Consider the following 18,705-nt stretch of genomic DNA (forward strand, 5'->3'; position numbering starts at 1 on the left):
CCGCAGCGTGAACTCTAGCCTGGCCTTCTCAACCGCACCTCATCCGCCTTCCGATCCGCCTGCATCACCGGCTAAGCCCTTGCCAAGTCTCAGCGCGCCGCAAGCATGGCTCCTGAGTTGACAGTATTGCCGAGCAGGGAAGACGTTTGAAGGCGCAAAGGCAGGCACGCCGCCATTCCAGCCTTCTCCTTGCAGCCTTCATTCGGCGGCATTTAGCTTCATTAGCACCTCGTTCGTTGAACAGGTGGAGCACGACATAAGTTAAGCACACTGAGCAACAAGGGTCAGCCAGCCGGGAGACAGAATGTGGTCATGCCTCAAATCGAAGACTGTTGGTCCTCACCGTGACGATTCGACGTTCGGCAGTTCGATCTACACTCAGACTCTTTCTGCAGGCTTTTGCCTGTGAAGCATGTTGCTGTGAACAACCAGAGATGAGCAGCAGAAGTGCGCGTATCAATGTGACCGCGAACGAAGTGGTAGAGCGGAACAGCACAGCAGGGCGGGACAGTGTCGCTTTATCGCGCCGGTGCTGCTCCTGCACCATGCTGAAAGGTGCTCACGCCTGCGTGCGGTAGAGCGCAAGACAAAATGCAGGGGAGACGACATCCAAATGGGAAGGGGCCGGACGGGCGGGAGAGGAGCGCCCGCTTCGAGCGGCGCGGTGCTGCGGTCCTTCGGGGCGAAAGCGGCGAGCACCATGTGCAGCCAAAGCAACAAGGCGACAGCCGGTCAAGCGAGCGAGAAGCGCGAGGCGAAGCAAGCGGAAGCGACGAGCCAGCTCTTCACGGGCGCTTCGGGCAAGGGACGCGAAAGGTGCGCGCGAGGCGCGGCGTTCCCATATGCTGACAGACCGTCAGAGAAGAGTGTGGGTAGAGTAAAGCAAACTACAACGTAGGAATAGAGAAGAGGGTGACGAGGGGGTGTCGGGGTACTGAAGGGGGGATACAGAGGGAACGAAGAGGAGGAGGGGAGGCACACTCTACGAGAAGAGGCGCTTCTCGTACGAGTGGAGGCCGTGGACACCACCCTCGAGCTGGGCGCTCGCGGTGCGGAGCTCGAAGCGGAGCGTGCCGTCGAAGGCACGCTCCTGCATCTGGGCGACCGAGATGGTGCCCATGTCCTGCAGCGAGTGCTGCAACCCCGAGTGGAGGTACGGAACGAACTTCTTGAGCGAGCCCTTGTCCTGAACGGCGCCCGCGACACCCTGGGCGACGCGGACGGCGTCGCCCTCGGAGAAGTAGCGCGACGTCGCAGCGTTGTCAATCTCGTCGGCGCCGGTCTGGCCCTTCTGCGTGCCGGCGTCCATGGCGTCGATCGAGCCCATGCCGCGGTACTTCTTGAGGCGCTTGCCCTCGTTGTAGAAGAACTCGCCGGGCGACTCGGTCGTGCCGGCGAGGAGGCCGCCCATCATGACGGCCGACGCGCCGAGCGAGAGGGCCTTGGCAATGTGGCCGACGTTCGAGATGCCGCCGTCGGCAATGACGGGGACGCCAAACTGGCGGGCAAACTCGGCAACGGCAAAGACGGCCGTCGCCTGCGGGCGGCCGACGGCCGTCACCTCCTGGGTGATGCAGATCGAGCCCGAGCCCATGCCGATGCGGAGGCCGTCGGCGCCGGCCATGATGAGCTCGGCGGCCTGCTCGCGCGTGACGACGTTGCCGGCAATGACCTCGATGTGCGGGAACTCGGTCTTGATCCAGCGGATCATGTCGAGCTGGTAGGTCGAGTTGCCCTGCGACGAGTCGAGGACGACAATGTCGAGGCCGGCCTCGGAGAGGAGGCGGAGACGGTCGCGGTCGGGCGCGCGCGTGCCGATGGCGGCGGCGCACAGGAGCTGCTTCGAGTCGGACTGCTTGCTCGCGAGCGGGTAGTCCTTGTTCTTGAGAAGGTCGGACCGCGCGAGGAGCGCGACGAGGCGGCCCTCCTTGTCGACGAGCGGGAGCTTGCCCTTCTTGCTGTCGCGAAGGATGGCATTGGCCTGCTCGAGGTTGATGCCGGCCGGGCCCGTGACGAGGTCGTCGCCCTTGGTCATGACCGACTCGAGCGAGGCGTTGTTCGGGCGGAACTGGATGTCGCGGCCAGTGACGATGCCGAGGAGCTTGCCGCCGAGCTTGCCGGTGTCTGCGGGCGCGGGACGAGTCAGTGCACTGTTCGAGAGTGCTGCGACGTGCTGCTGGCTCGAGACGGCGACGCGCGAGGAACGCGCTACGGGGTCAGGCGTCCGCAATGGACGAGTATCATGTACTCCACACGGATTGGTAACGAGTGATCAAACTCAATTCGGTAGAACGAAGGAAATGATAGATGTTCATCAGGAGAAGGGGGGCGTTCCTCGCGCACATGTGCCGTCGTTTCGAGCCGCATGACGGAGCGTGGACGTACCAGTGATGGGGATGCCGCAGAAGCCCTGCCTCTCCTTGATCTTCCACACGTCTGCGACCGTTCCAGACGGGCTGAGGCAGACGGGGTCGGTGATGAAGCCGTTCTCGAACCTGCGGGAGAGCGCGTCAGGTCCTAGTCGCGCCGGCACAAGTGACGGGAGAGGGCACACTTCTTGACGGCGCGAACCATGTCGGCCTGGAGCTGGGCGGGGAGATTGTGGTGGATGACTCCGAGGCCGCCGAGGAGCTGCATTCGCGCGCGGAAGGGGCGGCGTCAGTCGGCGGACGTAGCGCGCAACTCGGAGGAGAAGCTACGCACGGCCATGGTGATGGCCATGTCGGTCTCGGTGACGGTGTCCATGGGAGACGAGAGGAAGGGCGTCTTGAGGACCGTCTTCTTGGTCACGCGGCTCTCGAGCGAGACGTCGCTCGCGGGGAAGTTGATGTGGCCGGGGAGGACGAGGAAGTCGTTGTAGGTGAGGCCGCCCTGCTTGCGCGAGTCCATGAGCTCGCGGACCGAGAGGCCGTCGAGGCGGTCATAGGTCGCGAGGTGGGCGCGGGCCTGGCTCGGGTCGAGGAAAGGCATGGCTGGCGGTGCGTGGGTGGTTGGTGGTAGTGGTACAGGTGCGTGGTACTGCTCGCGGGTCTACCTGGCGGTGCAGGGGGAGGCGCCGGGCTTTCCAGAAGAAAGAGCCGTCGTGCGCTCGCGCGCTCGAGCTCAGCCCGCGGCGGAGAGCCGTGGCCACGTCAGCAGCGCACTCGCGCCGGAGACTGGCCAAAGTCCGCGGAAGGCGAGCGTCGCGCTTCCACTCCGCCGCAGTCTCGCGCTGCACCGCAACGCACCAAGGAAGCGCACGCTCGCTCGCTCTCGGGGTCAGCGCAGCGCACACACTCGACCGTAGCGCATCTCCTCGCCTAGCTCTCTCTCGCCGTTCGCCCTCTCCCCTCCTCGTCTCGCTCATCCTCACCCCGCCATGCCCACCACGACGGGCATCCCCCAGGGCCAGCGCGAGGCCCGCATCGCCTCGCACTCGCACATCAAGGGCCTCGGCCTCGACGACGACGGCTTTGCCCACGCTGACCGCGCAGGCTTCGTCGGCCAGCGTGCAGCCCGCGAGGTCCGTCTCGCCTCGCCTCTCTCGTCGTCCGCACAGGACTGCAACTGACCCGCATCTGCATGGTCAGGCCTGCGGTCTCGTCCTCGAGCTCATCCGCTCGCGCCGCTTCTCCGGCCGCGCCCTCCTCCTCGCCGGCGCACCGGGCACGGGCAAGACGGCCCTCGCCCTCGCCCTCGCGCAGGAGCTCGGGCAAAAGGTGCCGTTCTGCCCCATGGTCGGCAGCGAGGTCTTCTCGAGCGAGGTCAAGAAGACCGAGGTCTTGATGGAGAACTTCCGGAGGGCCATCGGTGCGCCGCCCTCAACTCGTCGCCTTCGTTGCGTCTGGCGCGCGCTGACTCGCGAGTGCACCACCTGCAGGCCTGCGAGTCAAGGAGACCAAGGAGGTGTACGAGGGCGAGGTGACCGAGCTGACGCCGGCCGAGACCGAGAACCCGCTGAGCGGGTACGGAAAGACCATCTCGCACGTCGTCGTCGCGCTCAAGACGGCAAAGGGCACCAAGCAGCTCCGCCTCGACCCGAGCATCTACGAGAGCATCCAGAAGGAGCGCGTGCAGATCGGAGACGTCATCTACATCGAGGCAAACACGGGCGCCGTCAAGGTGCGCGAGCCACCTGCCCGCCAGCCTGACTTTACCCACTTGACGCTGACGACGCACTCGCACTGCAGCGCGTGGGGCGGTCAGATGCGTACGCGACCGAGTACGACCTCGAGGCGGAGGAGTACGTGCCGCTGCCCAAGGGCGACGTGCACAAGAAGAAGGAGATTGTGCAGGACGTGACGCTGCACGACCTCGACATGGCCAACGCGCGGCCGCAGGGCGGGCAGGACATCATGAGCGTCATGGGGCAGCTCGTCAAGGGCCGCCGCACAGAGGTCACCGACAAGCTGCGCGCAGAGATCAACAAGGTCGTCAACTCGTACATCGAGCAGGGCATCGCCGAGCTAATCCCCGGCGTCCTCTTCATCGACGAGGTGCGCACGTGCGCATACCACGGCCTGCGGTCGTCGAGGCTGACGCCAACGTGCCTGCGCGCAGGTGCACATGCTCGACATCGAGGCGTTCACGTACCTGAACCGGGCGCTCGAGTCGTCCATCTCGCCGCACGTGATCCTCGCGACGAACCGGGGCCTGACGACGATCCGCGGGACCGAGTCGGAGCCCGGGTACGGCGGGGGCGAGGGGATCGTGTCGCCGCACGGCGTCCCGATCGACCTCCTCGACCGGTGCATGATTGTGCGCACGATGCCGTACTCGCGCGGCGAGATCCGCACCGTGCTCCAGACGCGCCTCAAGGTCGAGGGCCTCGCGATCGAGCAGGACGCGCTCGAAAAGCTCGCAGACGACGGCGTGCGCACCTCGCTCCGGTGCGTACCCTTGCGCTCGACAGAAGAGGACCTGCAAGACGCGCATGCACAAGAACCTGCACTGACCTGCCTACCTTGCATTGTGTCCAATGCCGCCGCTGCCGCACCCGCAGTTACGCGCTGCAGCTGCTCACGCCGGCGTCGATCCTGTCGCGCGTGCAGGGGCGCACCGAGATTACGCTCGCCGACGTGGCCGAGACGGACGGGCTGTTCCTCGACGCCAAGAGTTCGGCGCGCGGGCTGCAGGAGCGCGGCGAGGGGCAGTACTTGCGGTAGTTGCTCTTGTGTAGCGGGGAGAGGGAGAGGTGGAAAAAGAGTCGCTTGTTGATACCGGCTCTTGCGTGTGCTTGTGTGCTCTAGTGAGATGCTTGTGAGGGTGCTGGTGTGCCGCAATGCTCGCTAGGGGTGAGGGCCCGAAGCGATGTCTGAGAAAGTCGAGAGCGCGCGCGAGGAGAGGACGAGCGCGGGCGGGTCGCTCGCCTTTTCGCCCGTCCCTGTACCCTCGCCCGTTGTGTAAGCTTGCTCGCGGCCTGTGGGTGTTCAGTGTCTCTGCACGGTGACCAGTCTCGCTGTCCTGCACCGTCCTGCGGCTGCCGTCGCCGTCTGGGACGAGGCGAGGCTGGATTCGAGGTGGGCGGATCCTGGCGCACCCTCGCCGGGCGCCTCGAGGGGCAGCTGGGAGGACAGAGGGAGTGCATCTGGGTGGATTGGCCGGATTGGAATACCCTCCCGGTGCGAGCAGCCCTTGTGCGGTCGACGTCGAGCTGACCCTTTGCGCTTTCGACCTTTTCCCGCCTTTGCGCTCTCGTCGCCTCTTGCGCTCCTGTGTGCCGCTGCTGTGCTCCTGTGCCACGACGAGGATAGTCCAAGATGGGTCGTGGTGCGTAGCTTCGCCTTTACTCCCGCCCTCGCCCCGGATCACCGAGCTCACCTTGCTCCCCTCCTCCCGCCTCATCTCGACTCTTCTGCACGCCTCCCGCTCGACTCCTGCTTCGCCTGCGACCACGCACACCACTCTCGACCATGACACCTTTCCCCACCGCCAGTCATTCGCAACCAGCGTAAGAGCGGCGGTATCTTCCGCGCGCACACGCACCACCGCGTTGCGCCCGCCAAGCTCCGTGCCCTCGACTTTGCCGAGCGTAACGGCTACATCCGCGGCATGGTCAAGGAGATCGTCCACGACTCGGGCCGGTGCGTCCCATGGTTTCGGCGAGGTGGGACAGCGTCGGCGGGACCCATCGAGCTGATCATCCTCTTTCCTCCCCTCGTCCTTCGCGCGCTACAGTGGTGCTCCCCTCGCCCGCGTCGTCTTCCGCGACCCGTACCGCTACAAGCTCCGCACCGAGACCTTCATCGCCACCGAGGGTCTCTCGACCGGCGCCTTTGTCTTCTGCGGCAAGAAGGCCTCGCTCGCCGTCGGCAACGTCCTCCCGCTCGGCCAGCTCCCCGAGGGTACCATCGTCTGCAACGTCGAGGAGCAGGCCGGCGACCGCGGCGCGCTCGCCCGTACCTCGGGCAACTACGCGACCGTCATCGGCCACGACGCCGACACGGGCCGCACCCGCATCCGCCTCCCCTCGGGCGCCAAGAAGTCGGTCTCGTCGGTCGCCCGTGCCACCATCGGCATCGTCGCCGGTGGCGGCCGTATCGACAAGCCCATGCTCAAGGCTGGTCGCGCCTTCCACGCCGCCAAGGCCAAGAAGAATAACTTCCCCAAGACGCGTGGTGTTGCCATGAACCCGTACGTCTGATCGTCCTGATGTTCTCAACCGCTGTGCGGAGTCTGGGGGTGGGGCGATCAAGATTGGGCGAGATACGCCATGTCGTCGCCCTTGCCTTAACCCTGGTTAACCCCAAACTGGAAACAACCGGCTAACCCTATCCCCGCACACAGCGTCGACCACCCGCACGGTGGTGGTAACCGTACGTCGCGCCCTCCCCGTCATGACTGCGCCCGGGTCGTGGCTTTGAAGAAGGGCCCGGGAAGAGGGAACACACTGTACTGGTTGCTGACCGTCCCTCTTCGCTCTTCCAGACCAGCACATTGGTAAGGCGTCGACCATCAACCGCCAGGCCGTCTCTGGTCAGAAGGTAAGGCGTCGAATGCGCGTTTCAGGATCGATTGGGCGAGTGAGACTGACCTCGGCTCGTACAGGCTGGTCTCATTGCCGCCCGCCGCACTGGTCTCCTCCGCGGTTCCGTCAAGGTCAAGGAGTAGGCGCCTCGCGAGGATGCGCGATGGCAGGGCCCGGGTCGGACCCTCGCTTGCCTTTCGCCTGTGCAAGGGAACGGGTTCACCTCATTACACGATTCTTGTGCGGGAGAAGTGCGCACCGAGTGTCTCTCTGCGCCCTTTCCCATCTGTCGTACCTACCTCACATGGTGGTGCGACGGGAGGGGGCAAAGGGAGACCTCGTCTTGACCCACCCTTTGCGGTGCGGGACGAACTGGGGACGAGGATGTGTGTCGAACGAGAGGGACTCGGTGCGCTTTTATGTCTCTTTGCGGCTGACTGCTTTCAGCGCTTTGTGGGCTTGCGCGCGCTCTTGGCTCGTCCGGCTCGCTGCCTGCTTCTCGTTCTCGCTGGTACTCACCGAAAGCATTGTTCAAAACGTGGGATCACTGCGAAGGACATCGATTGCGGGTGGACATGTGTAGTATGTCGACGATGTGCAAGCCCTGTTCTGCTACACGGCGGACTGCTCCTGGATGTCGGACTGGGGAAGGAGCGGACTGTCCGACTCCTGCTGGAACCTCTCGGCGGTACCGACCTCGCTCCCGTTACCGACGGGAAGGTTGCTGCCCGGCGAGAAGGGGTTGGGCGTCGCGGGCGAAGGAAAGAGCCGTGTCGACGCTCGCGTAGATGTCGAGCAGCCTGCGGCGCTCGTCGTCCTCCCTCCTGAGACTCGACAGCCACTGCGCCGGCGCGAACGCAGGACTGTGCAAGTCCAGGCTTGCCGAAACCCAGCGGCGGTGATTGAAGCCGGGGTTCGTGAGCGCCCACGACGATGACGTTCCGCCATACTCGTCTTCGCGTACCTGTGAGCGCAGAGTCGGAAGCGTCAGCGCGCCGATTTTGTCTTGACCAAGGAGACTGCGGGCGCACCTCGAAGCGAGCATTGGGGTCGATGGCGCCGAGCGCAGCCTGGAGGTCGGCGCTGTGCACGATCTCGTCGACGCAGTCTTGGTCGAAGAGCAGGAGCCGGCTGCAAGAGTGCTCGGTTCAGCTTCGCTAGAACGTCCAGATAGGCTCGGCGATGCGGCCACGCACATCGATTCGGGAGACTCGGTGCTGCGGTCGACGCAAACTCCGCCCTGGTGGACGAGGATGAGCGTAAGGATCGCCTCGAAGTCCTGCAAGCGTGGGTTCTCCGCGTCAGTCGCGTAGTCGTGCCTGCAGACTCGAGGGCACACACCTCGAGCGGGTTCTGGGTGCTGTAGCCGACGAGGTGGACGGCAGGCAGGAGCGCGAGCGAGAAGAGGAACTCGCGCAGCTGCGCATCGGGCTGGGCGAGGGCGTTCGTCTGCATGGTAGCTGGGTGCTGCTCAGAGACGCGTCGGAGACGAGCGCGCAAAGCAGCTCAGCGCGGACAGCAAGGAGCGAAAGCAAAAGCAGTGCTGGCCAAGTTGCCCGCTTCCCTCGTCGGCGTCGACCAGGCCCGACGCGATGCCAGACGGCTTTCACGGCCCCGCCAGCCCTGCGCCGCCCGTCGGCAGCGCACACCCGCCGCAGCACGCGCCCTCGTCGCTTGCGCCCCACCTCGCCTCCGACGCCCGCTCGAGCCCGCCTCCTCGGACGAGCGCGCCCAGCGACAAGCCCCCCAGGGACAAGCCATGCACCTCGTACAGCAGGACCGATGCGCCAGGCACCTGGTTCGCGCGCTTGGTAGCCCGCGCGCCCGATCCGCCGCCCGTCGAGCAGCACCGCCCCCGCCCCATCGTCAGCAGCAGCAGCAGCGGCAGCCTCGACAGCGTCCCGATCGATCCGCGCCGCAAGTGACCGAGAACCGATGGCCCCGGCAGCTGGTACGCGCGCTTCAACGCGGGCGCCGGCGGACCCGCGCAGCGTCTCTCTGCGTCGACTAGTCGCCGTCGCGTCGATGAGCAAGCGACCGAGGTCCGTTCGCCGGGCGCGAGCAGTCAGAGCCGGTACAGCAAAATCGTGTCTGCCGACCAGCAGCCCACGACGAGCTCGAAGGGCTCGAGGAGCCATGGCGAGGTCGAGGGTACCGCGGACAAGATGGCGAGCCAGGGCGGCAACGGGCAAACGTCAATCCGCAAGCAGGAGGAGCCTGCGCAGCACGGTGCGTTCCTCCCTGCGGCTGTTGAGAGAGAGGGGGAGGGGAATGCGCGCGACTGACCGGACTCCGATCGCCCCCCTCTCGCAGGGCCCAAGTCTCCGACAAGCGATACGCGCGACTTCCTCGACGACTGACTCGACAGCCGTGGCGCGACTCGGGCTTGCAGGCGGCAGAGCGCTTCGAGCGGCCTGACGGGCAGACGGGCAGCACGGTCAAGAACCGCGCACTGGCTCGCCAGATGCTCTCGTAGCTCACGATCGGTGGTGAGGGTGTTGAAACGCTTGTTCTCCTTGTCTGAAGTCGACGGCAACGCCTTTGCTGTACTTGCGCTCAATCCAGACGAAACACGAGTGCCTTGGATCTGGCCAAGTCGAACCTTCCTCCGTGCGAGGGAAGGTGCGGCTCAGGGGAGGGCGTTCTTTGGAGACTCCGCCGTCATCATCATCGTCGCCACCCGCGAACCTCCACTCTTCCCACACCCCACTCGCCGCTCGACTGCCCGCACAGGATGAGCGACAAGCAGCAGTACGGCCAGGACAAGGACTCGCGCCCGCTCCCGCCCGGCTGGGTCGAGCAGTTCGACGCCAAGTGCGTTCCGGTCTCCCCCCACTTCGACCTCGGCCCGCTCTCTTGCGGCAGCACGGGCACTGACGCACGGCGAGGGCACACAGCTACAACCGCACGTACTGGGTCGACACGAACGTGCGCTTCCCTCACTCGTCCACGCGCACTCGACTCTGCCAAGCCTGCTTCGATCGCTGATCCCTTCTATCGGCGCAGGCCAATCCGCCGCGCGCAATTTGGACCCACCCGCTCGATGACCCCGACTACCAGCGCACGCAGGGAGGCGGCGACAGCAAGTCGCCCTACGCGCCCCCGGCCGGCCCGCCTCCGTCACAACAACCGTCGCAGCAGTACGGCGGCGCATCCTCGAGCGGGTACGGGAACGGCAGCGGGTACGGTCAGCAGAGTTCGCAGCCGAGCGGGAGCGCGCCGAGCGACAACAAGAAGTCGGGCGGCGGCGGCTTCCTCGGCAAGATCAAGAACAAGCTCGACGAGAAGAAGAAGGAGTCGGAGCAGCGCCGGCAGCTCGAGATGCAGCAGCGCCAGCAGATGATGATGCAGCGCCAGCAGATGATGCAGCAGCAGGCCATGTATGGCGGCGGCCGGCCCATGGGCGGCGGCATGATGGGCGGCGGCGGCCGCATGGGCGGTGGCGGCATGAACCCCGTGCGTTTCTCCCTCCGTACAGGGGTGTGCGAGACAGCTTGACCAACCGATGCTTGTTCCCTCGCAGGCCCTCATGCTCGGCGGTGGTCTTCTCGCCGGTGGTCTCGCGGGCGGCTTGATCGCCGACGGGCAGCATGACGCCTACATGGACGTACGTTGCGCTCGCGTTTTCCAGTGATCGCTTGGCGCTGATCGGTTGTCTGCGCAGGGCTATGAGGACGGCGGCGGAGGCGATTTTGACGGCGGCGACATGGGTGGCGAGTAGTCGTCGCACGCCACGGCGCGGTCCCGTTCGGGCATCTGTATCACTAATAGTTCAGCTATGTGGCTTGAGACAAGACAATCGAGACTCGTATCGTTATTTACCCTTGCCCTTCCTTCTCACTTTTGGCTCTCTACCGCAGCCGCTTGCTATCAATTGTCCCCTGTTCTTCGCCTTACGCTGGCTACAGCTTCCAACGTGATCGGCTGAATGCTAGACATTCTATTCCTCGGGTCCATACAGCTCCGGGTCCGCCAACACGCGACCCATGACGTCCTCGCGCAGCGCCAGCTTGACCCGCGCACCCCGCTCGTGCCACTTTGCGCTCCTGCCGCCCTTCACGTCCTCAAACAGGAGCATGTTGTCGACGGCGGGCAAGACGCCCTCGGCATACACGGGCGCGCCCGAGCCAAAGTCGGCGTCGTAGCTCCCCGCGCCGATCCACGTGCTCATGCTCAGGTGCTCGTCGCCGCAGAACGACGGCCGGACGCGGATCGGGTCGACCTCGTGCGCAAGGTGGTGCAGCACGACGCCGAGCGCGCGTGGCGTCGCCGAGTTGATGCTCGAGCGGATCGCACCCGCCGCCGCGCCGAGCCCTCCCGCGCCGAGGATCTCGCGCACGGTCGTGCGCGCCGAGAAGAGGAGGAACAGCGACCCGACCGCGTCGGGCGGGAGGGGCGGGTCCAGCCTCGCCCGCACGCCGATCGCCGGCGTGAGCGACAGCGGCGTTTCGCTGTCGGGCGAGTGCGACCGCGCGCGCATGCTCAGGCGCCAGAAGTGGCCCACGAGCGCATCGTGCGCCGTGACGCGCGTGCCGGGCGGGGCGGACGCGCGCGCGTGCGAGTAGATGCGCGCGAGGTCGGCGGGCGAGAGCGCGACCGTCTGCAGCGCGACGGGCGCAGAGACGTCCCACGTGTGCCAGGGCGCAGGCTGGCCGCGGGGCGCAAGCTGTGCAGCGTCGAGGTGCGGGAGGAGCGAGTCGGGCGGCGCAGATGAGTTCACCGTGCCAGGCGGATGCGACTCCGGGTTGAGCCACAGGTCGATCGCAGTGCGCGGAACGCGAGCGTAGTCGCGCTCGAGCTCCTCGTCGGCCGATGCCGCATCGAGGTCACCGAGCGCATGCGCGTCGACTGCAGCGGGATCGAACGGGCGGACCGGCAGCTTGTGGTGCTCTAGAGATCCAGTCTCAACGAGCACGCGGTGCGCGTCAGCCCAGTCGATGCAGAACTGGTTCAGACTCGTCGCGTCGGCAATCGTGTGCGAGATGCGGAAGCCGATGGCGACTCCGCCGCACGAGAAGCGGGTGATGCGGATCGCGAAGGCAGGTCCGGGCACGACCTCGGGCCTCAGCCTGACGACCACCTCGCCGGGCGGGTAGATATCAGCATCGGCGAGAGTGGCGGCGCTGTAGAGCTCGCGGGGCGTGCTAGGTGGCAGTAACGGCGCGAGGTCCTTACTTCGCTCACGGTAGACGAGATCGACGCCTGGGTCCCTAAGCGAGGCGTAGTCGACCCAGACCCGACCGAAGCGCTTCTGGTATGCGCGGCCTTTGTCCTCTGGGCGCGAGAGCCGCAGAGAGCCCGCCCAGTGCGGGTAAGCGGAAAGGACATGTGCGAGAGAGCGAGAGAGGAGCGCGGGCAGGAACGGGTCCGGCGAGCCGGCTGGTGGGGCGGCGTAGAGCTTGGCGGCACTGAACGAGAAGAAGTCGGAGCAAGCGGTGTCGACTATGGAGAGTGCCGCAGACGTTGGCTCGGAAGGAGCGAGGGAAGGGTGGATGCGGAGAGGCTGCAGGGCCGGCGAGTGAGCGCGGTCGAGCACGGCAAGAGCCGCGAGCGCACCTCTGCAGTCGGCATGGTAGCTCTTCAACAGACAAGAAAGGCAGAGAGCGCGTCTCTCTCGCGAGAAGATGCGCGTGCCTCCACCTCCGCTCTCCGCAAGAACGGGCCGATGCACCAATCACCTTAGGACGCGAGTGGAGCAGCCAGCCCGGCTCTTCTGAGCGTCTTTCGACGAGACCCAGTGTCTGCGCGATGCAGCACAGGGCGCGGCGATTCGCCGAAGGAGAGCGACACGTCGTGTGTTTCCACGGTCCTCACACCGTACAATGCGGCGGAGCGGCGCACTCGTGGCAATGCAGCGTTCAACTGACGGATGAAGCATGCGCAAAGCAGAGCGGGAGCAACAGAGGAGGGCAAGACCGCGCAATGTCGGTTTGAACCGGAGGAGCCGACTGCGCTTGAAGTCGTCTCGCAACGGGCGGACCGCGAGAGCGTCTGTCTGGGCGATGTGCAGTTGTCCTGAGCCCTCGCTGAAAGGGCAGTTCGGCACGCCGGCTCGAGTGGCTGTACACCCAGAGAGAGGAGCCCGCGGAACTTCCGCTCAAGTCTCGTCCTCCTGCATCTGGACGCCTCGCGCTTGAACGGCTCCCATTGTGGTCTCGCCAGCTTCTATCTGAGCTGCAGAAGGCCTCCAGCATGAGCAACACCGCCGACGCACATCCTGCTGCTCCACCGTTCCGGCAGCTCTCGCACTCGCAAACCGCCCTCCTCCTGCACCAGCACAATGTCGACGCCATCGACTGGGAGGCCGCCCGCGCGGCTCGTGTGACGCTCATCAACGCATTCGCATGGCGCGACGGGCTTCTTGCGGCAGCGCTTCCGCGTGGACGAGCGTTTGCGCAGGAATACGCCAACCGACTCAACGAGCTGACCCATTTGGCCATCGAGCGGTGGCACCTCCTGTATGTCCCGTACCGGGGGGACTACGAGAAACAAGGAGCCTTCGTGCGGAGCGTGCAGTCGGTGGTGTTCAATGCGATGGAGCGCATGACAAGCCTGCTGCAGGAGGGCGACCTTGGTCTACCCGAGCTGGTGAGTGCGGCTGTCCAGCAGATCCGGGGTCAAGAATCATGACTGACACCATGATCACCCTTACAGACAGCAGAGCTTGTGACGTTGCAGTCCTGCGCGGTCGGACGGCTTTCTATCCCCGCCAGCATCGATGCTGACCATTTGCGATCCACAGGAAGACGGTCCGCTCATGTTCTTCTGGCTGCAAGTCGGTCGCCTCGCAACTCCCCTCGAGAAGACCTTCATCACAGCGCGCGGCCGGATCCCAAACGAGATCGAGCGGTCCTTCCTGAAGCACTTTGGGCGCCTCCCGACTGCGTCAGAGAGGCACTACCTGCAGCAACACTCGCGCCTGCCGAACATATCCGAGCTTGCGCGACTGCAAGAAGCCGCGTCGTTGGGCCATCGGGGCCGGCGTCAGTACCGACCATCGTCCCGGCGCGCAGCAGAGAGGGGCATAGCGGTGTTTGCGTAGAGGAGCCACGAAGAAGCCGGCAGTCGGTCGGATACAGCGCATTCAGCAAGAGCAACGAGAACAGCGCCAGTGCAGAGCGGATCACCGAGTGGCAGCCGAGCGGGCGAGGAGCAGCAGAAGCAAAGAGAGCGACGCCAGCGGGATTCATCTATGAGAGAGAGTTTGCAGGGTTGCCCGGTTCTTGTACAAACATTGATGCCGTCGTCGCTGCCACCGTCATCGCCCTCCGTCCGACCGCGCTCAGTGCCCTTCGCGCCTCCGCGGTGCGCTCCGCAGGACTGCGAGCGAGAGAGTGCGTCAGCTGTGCTCGTCTCGGAACCTCGCACGGCTCGAGATTGGAGCCTCGCGCGCAGAGCAGCGAGAGAAGGGGCGAGGCGGGACGCACTGTCGTCGACGCGGAGGATCATCTCTGCCGCCTCGCTCGCCGAGAGGACGACCTGGCGCTTGAGCTTGTACGACTCGGTGACGCCGCACTCCTTCATCGACCCGACCACGCCCTGCATCATGTCTGTGTGCGAGCCCGTCCACCGTCAGTGGCGCGGAGAGAGGTGAGTGAGGCAAAGAGAGACGGGACGCACCCAACCCGGCGTCTTTCCGCCCCTCGTAATGTGCCGCGCGGAGCTTGGCGACGAGGTCGCTCGAGTCGTACCCGGCGTTGTCGGCAAGGATCGTCGGGATCTGGGTGCGCCGGGTGAGCGGGGGAGGAACTCGGGGTCAGCTGTGCCGCGCCCCGCTTTGTCCGCACCCAACACAGCGCGCCCGTGCGCACGACGTACCTGCCTCAGCGCGCGCGCAAACGCCTCGACCGCGAGGGCTTTTTTCCCCTCTGTGCGCTTGGCCTCCTCGTCGACGGCGACGGCCATGGTCATTTCGGCGCACCCGCCGCCGAGGACGACGCGCGTCTCCTTGACCGTCTGCGACAGGACCGAGAGCGCGTCGTGCAGGCTCCGGTCCGCCTCTTCGATCATCTGCCCCGTCGCGCCGCGCAGGACGACCGTGCACGCCTCGCCCGCGGCGACGCCCGAGAACTTGATGAGCTGCGGGTGCGTGAGTGGCGCAATTGTCAACGTCGGCGTCGGCGAGCGAGCTGCAGCGGCCATGGCGAGCTACAGCGGCCCAAGAGAGCAGGACGCACCTTGTCCTCGCCAATCATGATCTCCTCGATCGTGTCGCACTGGCCAAGCTTGACCGCCGCCGGGTCCTCGAACGTGCTCGCAATCTCGCCGCCCGTGACGAGGGCGAGGCGCTCTACGCCCTCAAAGTCGGCGTGCTCGATCGACATGATGCCGGCCTCGGCAAAGAGCGACTCGGGGTAGTTGTAGATGAGCTGGCGGTTGACAAAGCACGTCACGCCCGACGCCTTGATCTTGGCCACCTTGGCCTTCATCTTTTCCTGCGAGTTTGTGGGAGTCGCGCTCGAGGTGAGCGAGGCGCGATGGGAGGGCACGAGGGCGGAGGGAACGCACCCGCTCTGCGCGCTCGAGCTCGGCGAGCTTGCCGGTCGAGTCGACCTTGACGCGCGCGCCGAAGATCTTGATCTTGTCCGTGTCCATGGGCGTGTTGGCGATGAGGATCTTTGCGCCCTGCATGCGGTGCGGGCAGTTGACGCCAATCTTCTTGTCGAGGATGAAGCCCTCGTCGAGGTACGAGTCGGTGAGCTTGCCGCCCTGCTTCTTGATGATCTGAATGTGGTCGAGGTCGGTCGAACCCTTGAGGCGCAGGACGGCGTTGACGGCGAGCTCGGCAAAGTAGTCCTTGTCGGCCGCGAGCACCTTGGACGAGAGCGTCGTGCGCGCGATCGCAAGCAGGTCCTCGCGGAACTGCTTCGGGTCCTTGCTGTGGCGTTGAACAGCTTGCGTAAGCAGGGCGTCGAGGGAATGGTCTCGAGGGGACACCGCAGCGAGCGTCTGCCGGACACGCACCCGTGGTCCTCTGCTGCGCCCTCCAGCGCCGAAAGCGCCGCCTTGCTCGCGATCCGGAAGCCCTCGATGACGCTGCGAGGGGCGGGAGACCATCAGCAAGGTCAAATGCGCTCAAGCAGTGCCTCGAGAGAAGGCGAGCGAGGCGACGCACGTCTGCGGGTGCACGCGCTGGATGGTGACGAGCTTCTCTGCCTCGCGGAGGATCTCGCTCGCGAGGACGGTGACGCTGGTGGTGCCGTCGCCGACCTCGTCGTCCTGGACCTTGCTGATGTTGACGAGGATCTTTGCGGCGGGGTTGTCGAGCGCGATCGACTTGAGGATGGTGGCGCCGTCGTTGGTGACGGTGATTTCGCCGGTCGAGGTCGAGTGGAGGATCTTGTTCATGCCCTTGGGGCCGAGGGTCGACTTTACGAGGTCTCCGAGCGCGAGGGCGCCGACGAACGACGAGAGACGGGCCTGCGGAGAGGTGATCTGGCGGTTAGCGTGCGTCTCGCGTGTATCGCAGATGCTGCTTCGAGTGCGTGCGGCATCACGGCCCGCCTGAGTATGTGCTGCTGCTTCAGCCGTTCCATCGCTCTGGACGCCTTTGAGCGAGGTGCAGCTCGCGGTGCACGGCCCGTCGCGCCCCGTCCGCCTCTGCAGCGCCCAGACAGAGCTGCACCAGTCCTTCCGATCCCTCGCAGACCGTGCAGAGCGGTGTGTCGAGGTGGCAGAAAGTGGTGATAGTCGCGGCGCGTGCAGGTCGGGAGCTCGACAGCACGCGTCTGAAGGGGGGGTCGGGGTAGTGGCAGAGTGTGTGAGAGTGGGAGAAGGTACGTGCATTCTCTGCGCGCTCCTGGGTTGCCTGTGGAGAGGAGAAGGTGAGCGATGAGGACGGGGGGAGGGTGGAGCAGCGGCGGGGGAGGGAGAGCGGGGCGGGGCGCACCTCGTGGCCAAAGATGTTGGTGGCCATCGTCTCGGCTCGGCAGTCTGGACCAGCGCACTCGAGCAGAGAGACAGAAGCGACGAGAGCGAACCCCTCGAGGCGAACCGACTCCCCCTTTGCTCCCTTCTCTCGCCCTCCTTTCCGCTGTGCCGTGCTCTGTAGACACACCCACGCACGCATGATGATGGACGACCCGCGCTGGCTCCCGCTCGAGAGGTGCGTCCCCGTCCCCTCCCCCTCTCCCCGCTTACCGCGCTCACCTCTGACCCGCCCCGACCCACAGCAACCCCGAGAGCTTCAACCGCTGGAGCGCCTCCCTCGGACTCGACACCTCCCCGCCCACCGGCTACCGCTTCGCCGACATCTGGGGGCTCGACCCCGACCTCCTCGCCTTTGTCAAGCAGCCCGTAAAGGCCGTCCTCATGCTCTTCCCCGTCACCCAGGCCTACGAGGACATGCGCAAGCAACAGGACGAAGACATCCTCGAGCACGGCGTAGAGGGGGTGCAGGACGTCATCTACTTCAAGCAGACCAGTGCCGTCGCCCGCCCTTCCCCTTCCGCGCGCTCCGTCACGACTGACCGCAACCTCTCCCGATCAGTCGCCAACGCCTGTGGAACCTTTGCCCTCCTCCACACCCTCGCAAACACCGACGTCCCCATCGGTGCGCCCGCGCAAGCGTCTCTTCTCTCGCGCGCCTCGCATGCAGACATGGTCATTCGGCCGCGCTGCATGCTTCTGATGTCGCTTGCGAGACGAGACACTGACGCTCGGATCTGCGCGCACAGCCGAAGGCCCTTTGACCGAGCTCTTCTCCCGCTGCAAGGACAAGGTCTGTCCCCTTCCTCTCTTCGCTTTAGTTGCCTCCCTCCACGGTGCTCACCTCGTCGCACCCCGACGGCACGGCAGACCCCGCTCGAGCGCGCGCAGCTCTTGACGCAGAGCAACGAGCTCGAGCGCGTGCACGAAGAGACGGCCCAGACGGGTCAGACCGCCGTGCGCCTCCCTTCCTTTCTCCCTCTCCCTCCACTTCACCTCGACTGACTCGAGCGGACACACGCGCATGCAGGCGCCCGCGCTCGAGGCCGATACGGACCTGCATTTCGTCTCGTTTGTCGAGCACAAGGGGTGCTTGATCGAGCTCGACGGGCGGCGCAACAGCCCCGTCAACCACGGCGAGATCAAGGAGGGCTTGCTCGAGGTGCGTGCGCTCTCTCTTTTGCCTTGCTCCCGTCCACACTTGCGCACCGGCGCTTCCTGCACGGTCAAGCATTTTGCGATGCTCTTCGCTGGTCGACGAGTTGGAGGGCGAACGAGGCAACTGACTTGTCCCTCTTGCCACGCTCGCGCAGGACACGGTCGCCGTCGTCAAGCGCATCATCGAGCTGACGCAGAGCATCCAGTTCAACCTCGTCGCGCTCTCGCCCGCAACGGACGAGGACAACGAGTGAGGCATTCAATTCCGCCCCTTCTTTGTGTTTCCCTTGTGCATTTCCTTGCGGAGTCCGGAATGCCGCAAACCCCGCTTTGTAGCCAGTATGCAACTCCCTCTTCTCTCTACCCGCTCAGGCTGCGCCCGAGAGAGCCTGGCAAGCAATGATCTCCATTAGCTGCGGCAAAGCACTACAAAAGGTCCGTGGGAGTTCTAGTCTATACACTCTTGAGAGGTGAAGGATGACCTATGTATGTACGAAATGCGAGGGAAACATCTTTGCGGGACGAACGAAGTGAAGGGGGGGGGGGGGGGGGGGCGGTACCCCGGGGGGGGGGGGGGGGGGGCGCCCCCCCCCCCGCCCCGCCCCGGGGGTTAAAAAGCCCCGGCCCCACCAATTACACCGACCACACCCCCCCGGGGGGCGGCGGGGGCGGGG

General features: G+C 65.6%; 10 protein-coding genes across 10 annotated transcripts; 6 read left to right on the forward strand and 4 right to left on the reverse strand.

Annotated features, from left to right (window-relative positions):
• Positions 1-982: 982 nt before the first annotated feature.
• On the reverse strand, positions 983-2,970 carry JCM10292_005401 (IMPDH/GMPR family protein; the record flags this gene model as incomplete). The annotated part of the gene is made up of 4 exons (XM_076652782.1): positions 983-2,124; positions 2,386-2,495; positions 2,555-2,631; positions 2,704-2,970. 4 exons carry the CDS (start codon positions 2,968-2,970, stop codon positions 983-985), a joined length of 1,596 nt encoding a protein of 531 aa, XP_076501666.1.
• A 388-nt stretch (positions 2,971-3,358) lies between these two features.
• Positions 3,359-5,144, forward strand: RVB1 (RuvB family ATP-dependent DNA helicase pontin; the record flags this gene model as incomplete). The annotated part of the gene is made up of 6 exons (XM_076652783.1): positions 3,359-3,502; positions 3,570-3,789; positions 3,860-4,101; positions 4,170-4,475; positions 4,540-4,868; positions 4,982-5,144. The coding sequence occupies 6 exons, from the start codon at positions 3,359-3,361 to the stop codon at positions 5,142-5,144; spliced, it is 1,404 nt and encodes a 467-aa protein (XP_076501667.1).
• A 594-nt stretch (positions 5,145-5,738) lies between these two features.
• Positions 5,739-7,089, forward strand: JCM10292_005403 (uncharacterized protein; the record flags this gene model as incomplete). The annotated part of the gene is made up of 6 exons (XM_076652784.1): positions 5,739-5,748; positions 5,915-6,062; positions 6,157-6,612; positions 6,766-6,794; positions 6,907-6,962; positions 7,027-7,089. The coding sequence occupies 6 exons, from the start codon at positions 5,739-5,741 to the stop codon at positions 7,087-7,089; spliced, it is 762 nt and encodes a 253-aa protein (XP_076501668.1).
• Positions 7,090-7,652: 563 nt separating this feature from the next.
• On the reverse strand, positions 7,653-8,401 carry JCM10292_005404 (uncharacterized protein; the record flags this gene model as incomplete). The annotated part of the gene is made up of 4 exons (XM_076652785.1): positions 7,653-7,910; positions 7,978-8,077; positions 8,143-8,225; positions 8,288-8,401. The coding sequence occupies 4 exons, from the start codon at positions 8,399-8,401 to the stop codon at positions 7,653-7,655; spliced, it is 555 nt and encodes a 184-aa protein (XP_076501669.1).
• Positions 8,402-8,538: 137 nt separating this feature from the next.
• JCM10292_005405 (uncharacterized protein) lies at positions 8,539-9,306 on the forward strand (the record flags this gene model as incomplete). Its single annotated transcript, XM_076652786.1, has 3 exons — positions 8,539-8,744; positions 8,895-9,175; positions 9,260-9,306. The coding sequence occupies 3 exons, from the start codon at positions 8,539-8,541 to the stop codon at positions 9,304-9,306; spliced, it is 534 nt and encodes a 177-aa protein (XP_076501670.1).
• Positions 9,307-9,680: 374 nt separating this feature from the next.
• JCM10292_005406 (WW domain-containing protein) lies at positions 9,681-10,667 on the forward strand (the record flags this gene model as incomplete). The annotated part of the gene is made up of 5 exons (XM_076652787.1): positions 9,681-9,760; positions 9,844-9,874; positions 9,953-10,402; positions 10,470-10,553; positions 10,611-10,667. 5 exons carry the CDS (start codon positions 9,681-9,683, stop codon positions 10,665-10,667), a joined length of 702 nt encoding a protein of 233 aa, XP_076501671.1.
• Positions 10,668-10,886: 219 nt separating this feature from the next.
• Positions 10,887-12,517, reverse strand: JCM10292_005407 (uncharacterized protein; the record flags this gene model as incomplete). The annotated part of the gene is made up of 2 exons (XM_076652788.1): positions 10,887-12,449; positions 12,503-12,517. 2 exons carry the CDS (start codon positions 12,515-12,517, stop codon positions 10,887-10,889), a joined length of 1,578 nt encoding a protein of 525 aa, XP_076501672.1.
• A 621-nt stretch (positions 12,518-13,138) lies between these two features.
• Positions 13,139-13,988, forward strand: JCM10292_005408 (uncharacterized protein; the record flags this gene model as incomplete). The annotated part of the gene is made up of 2 exons (XM_076652789.1): positions 13,139-13,534; positions 13,689-13,988. The coding sequence occupies 2 exons, from the start codon at positions 13,139-13,141 to the stop codon at positions 13,986-13,988; spliced, it is 696 nt and encodes a 231-aa protein (XP_076501673.1).
• A 240-nt stretch (positions 13,989-14,228) lies between these two features.
• On the reverse strand, positions 14,229-16,862 carry CCT2 (chaperonin-containing T-complex subunit CCT2; the record flags this gene model as incomplete). Its single annotated transcript, XM_076652790.1, has 10 exons — positions 14,229-14,266; positions 14,374-14,496; positions 14,567-14,666; positions 14,765-15,025; positions 15,124-15,381; positions 15,455-15,824; positions 15,911-15,982; positions 16,062-16,366; positions 16,731-16,754; positions 16,836-16,862. The coding sequence occupies 10 exons, from the start codon at positions 16,860-16,862 to the stop codon at positions 14,229-14,231; spliced, it is 1,578 nt and encodes a 525-aa protein (XP_076501674.1).
• A 157-nt stretch (positions 16,863-17,019) lies between these two features.
• Positions 17,020-18,285, forward strand: JCM10292_005410 (ubiquitin carboxyl-terminal hydrolase; the record flags this gene model as incomplete). The annotated part of the gene is made up of 7 exons (XM_076652791.1): positions 17,020-17,051; positions 17,119-17,369; positions 17,436-17,498; positions 17,623-17,666; positions 17,744-17,830; positions 17,904-18,035; positions 18,187-18,285. 7 exons carry the CDS (start codon positions 17,020-17,022, stop codon positions 18,283-18,285), a joined length of 708 nt encoding a protein of 235 aa, XP_076501675.1.
• Positions 18,286-18,705: the final 420 nt, after the last annotated feature.

The sequence above is a fragment of the Rhodotorula paludigena genome (genome assembly GCF_050403205.1).
Source record: "Rhodotorula paludigena JCM10292 DNA, Rt_paludigena_JCM10292v1_ctg91, whole genome shotgun sequence".
Taxonomy (NCBI): domain Eukaryota; kingdom Fungi; phylum Basidiomycota; class Microbotryomycetes; order Sporidiobolales; family Sporidiobolaceae; genus Rhodotorula; species Rhodotorula paludigena.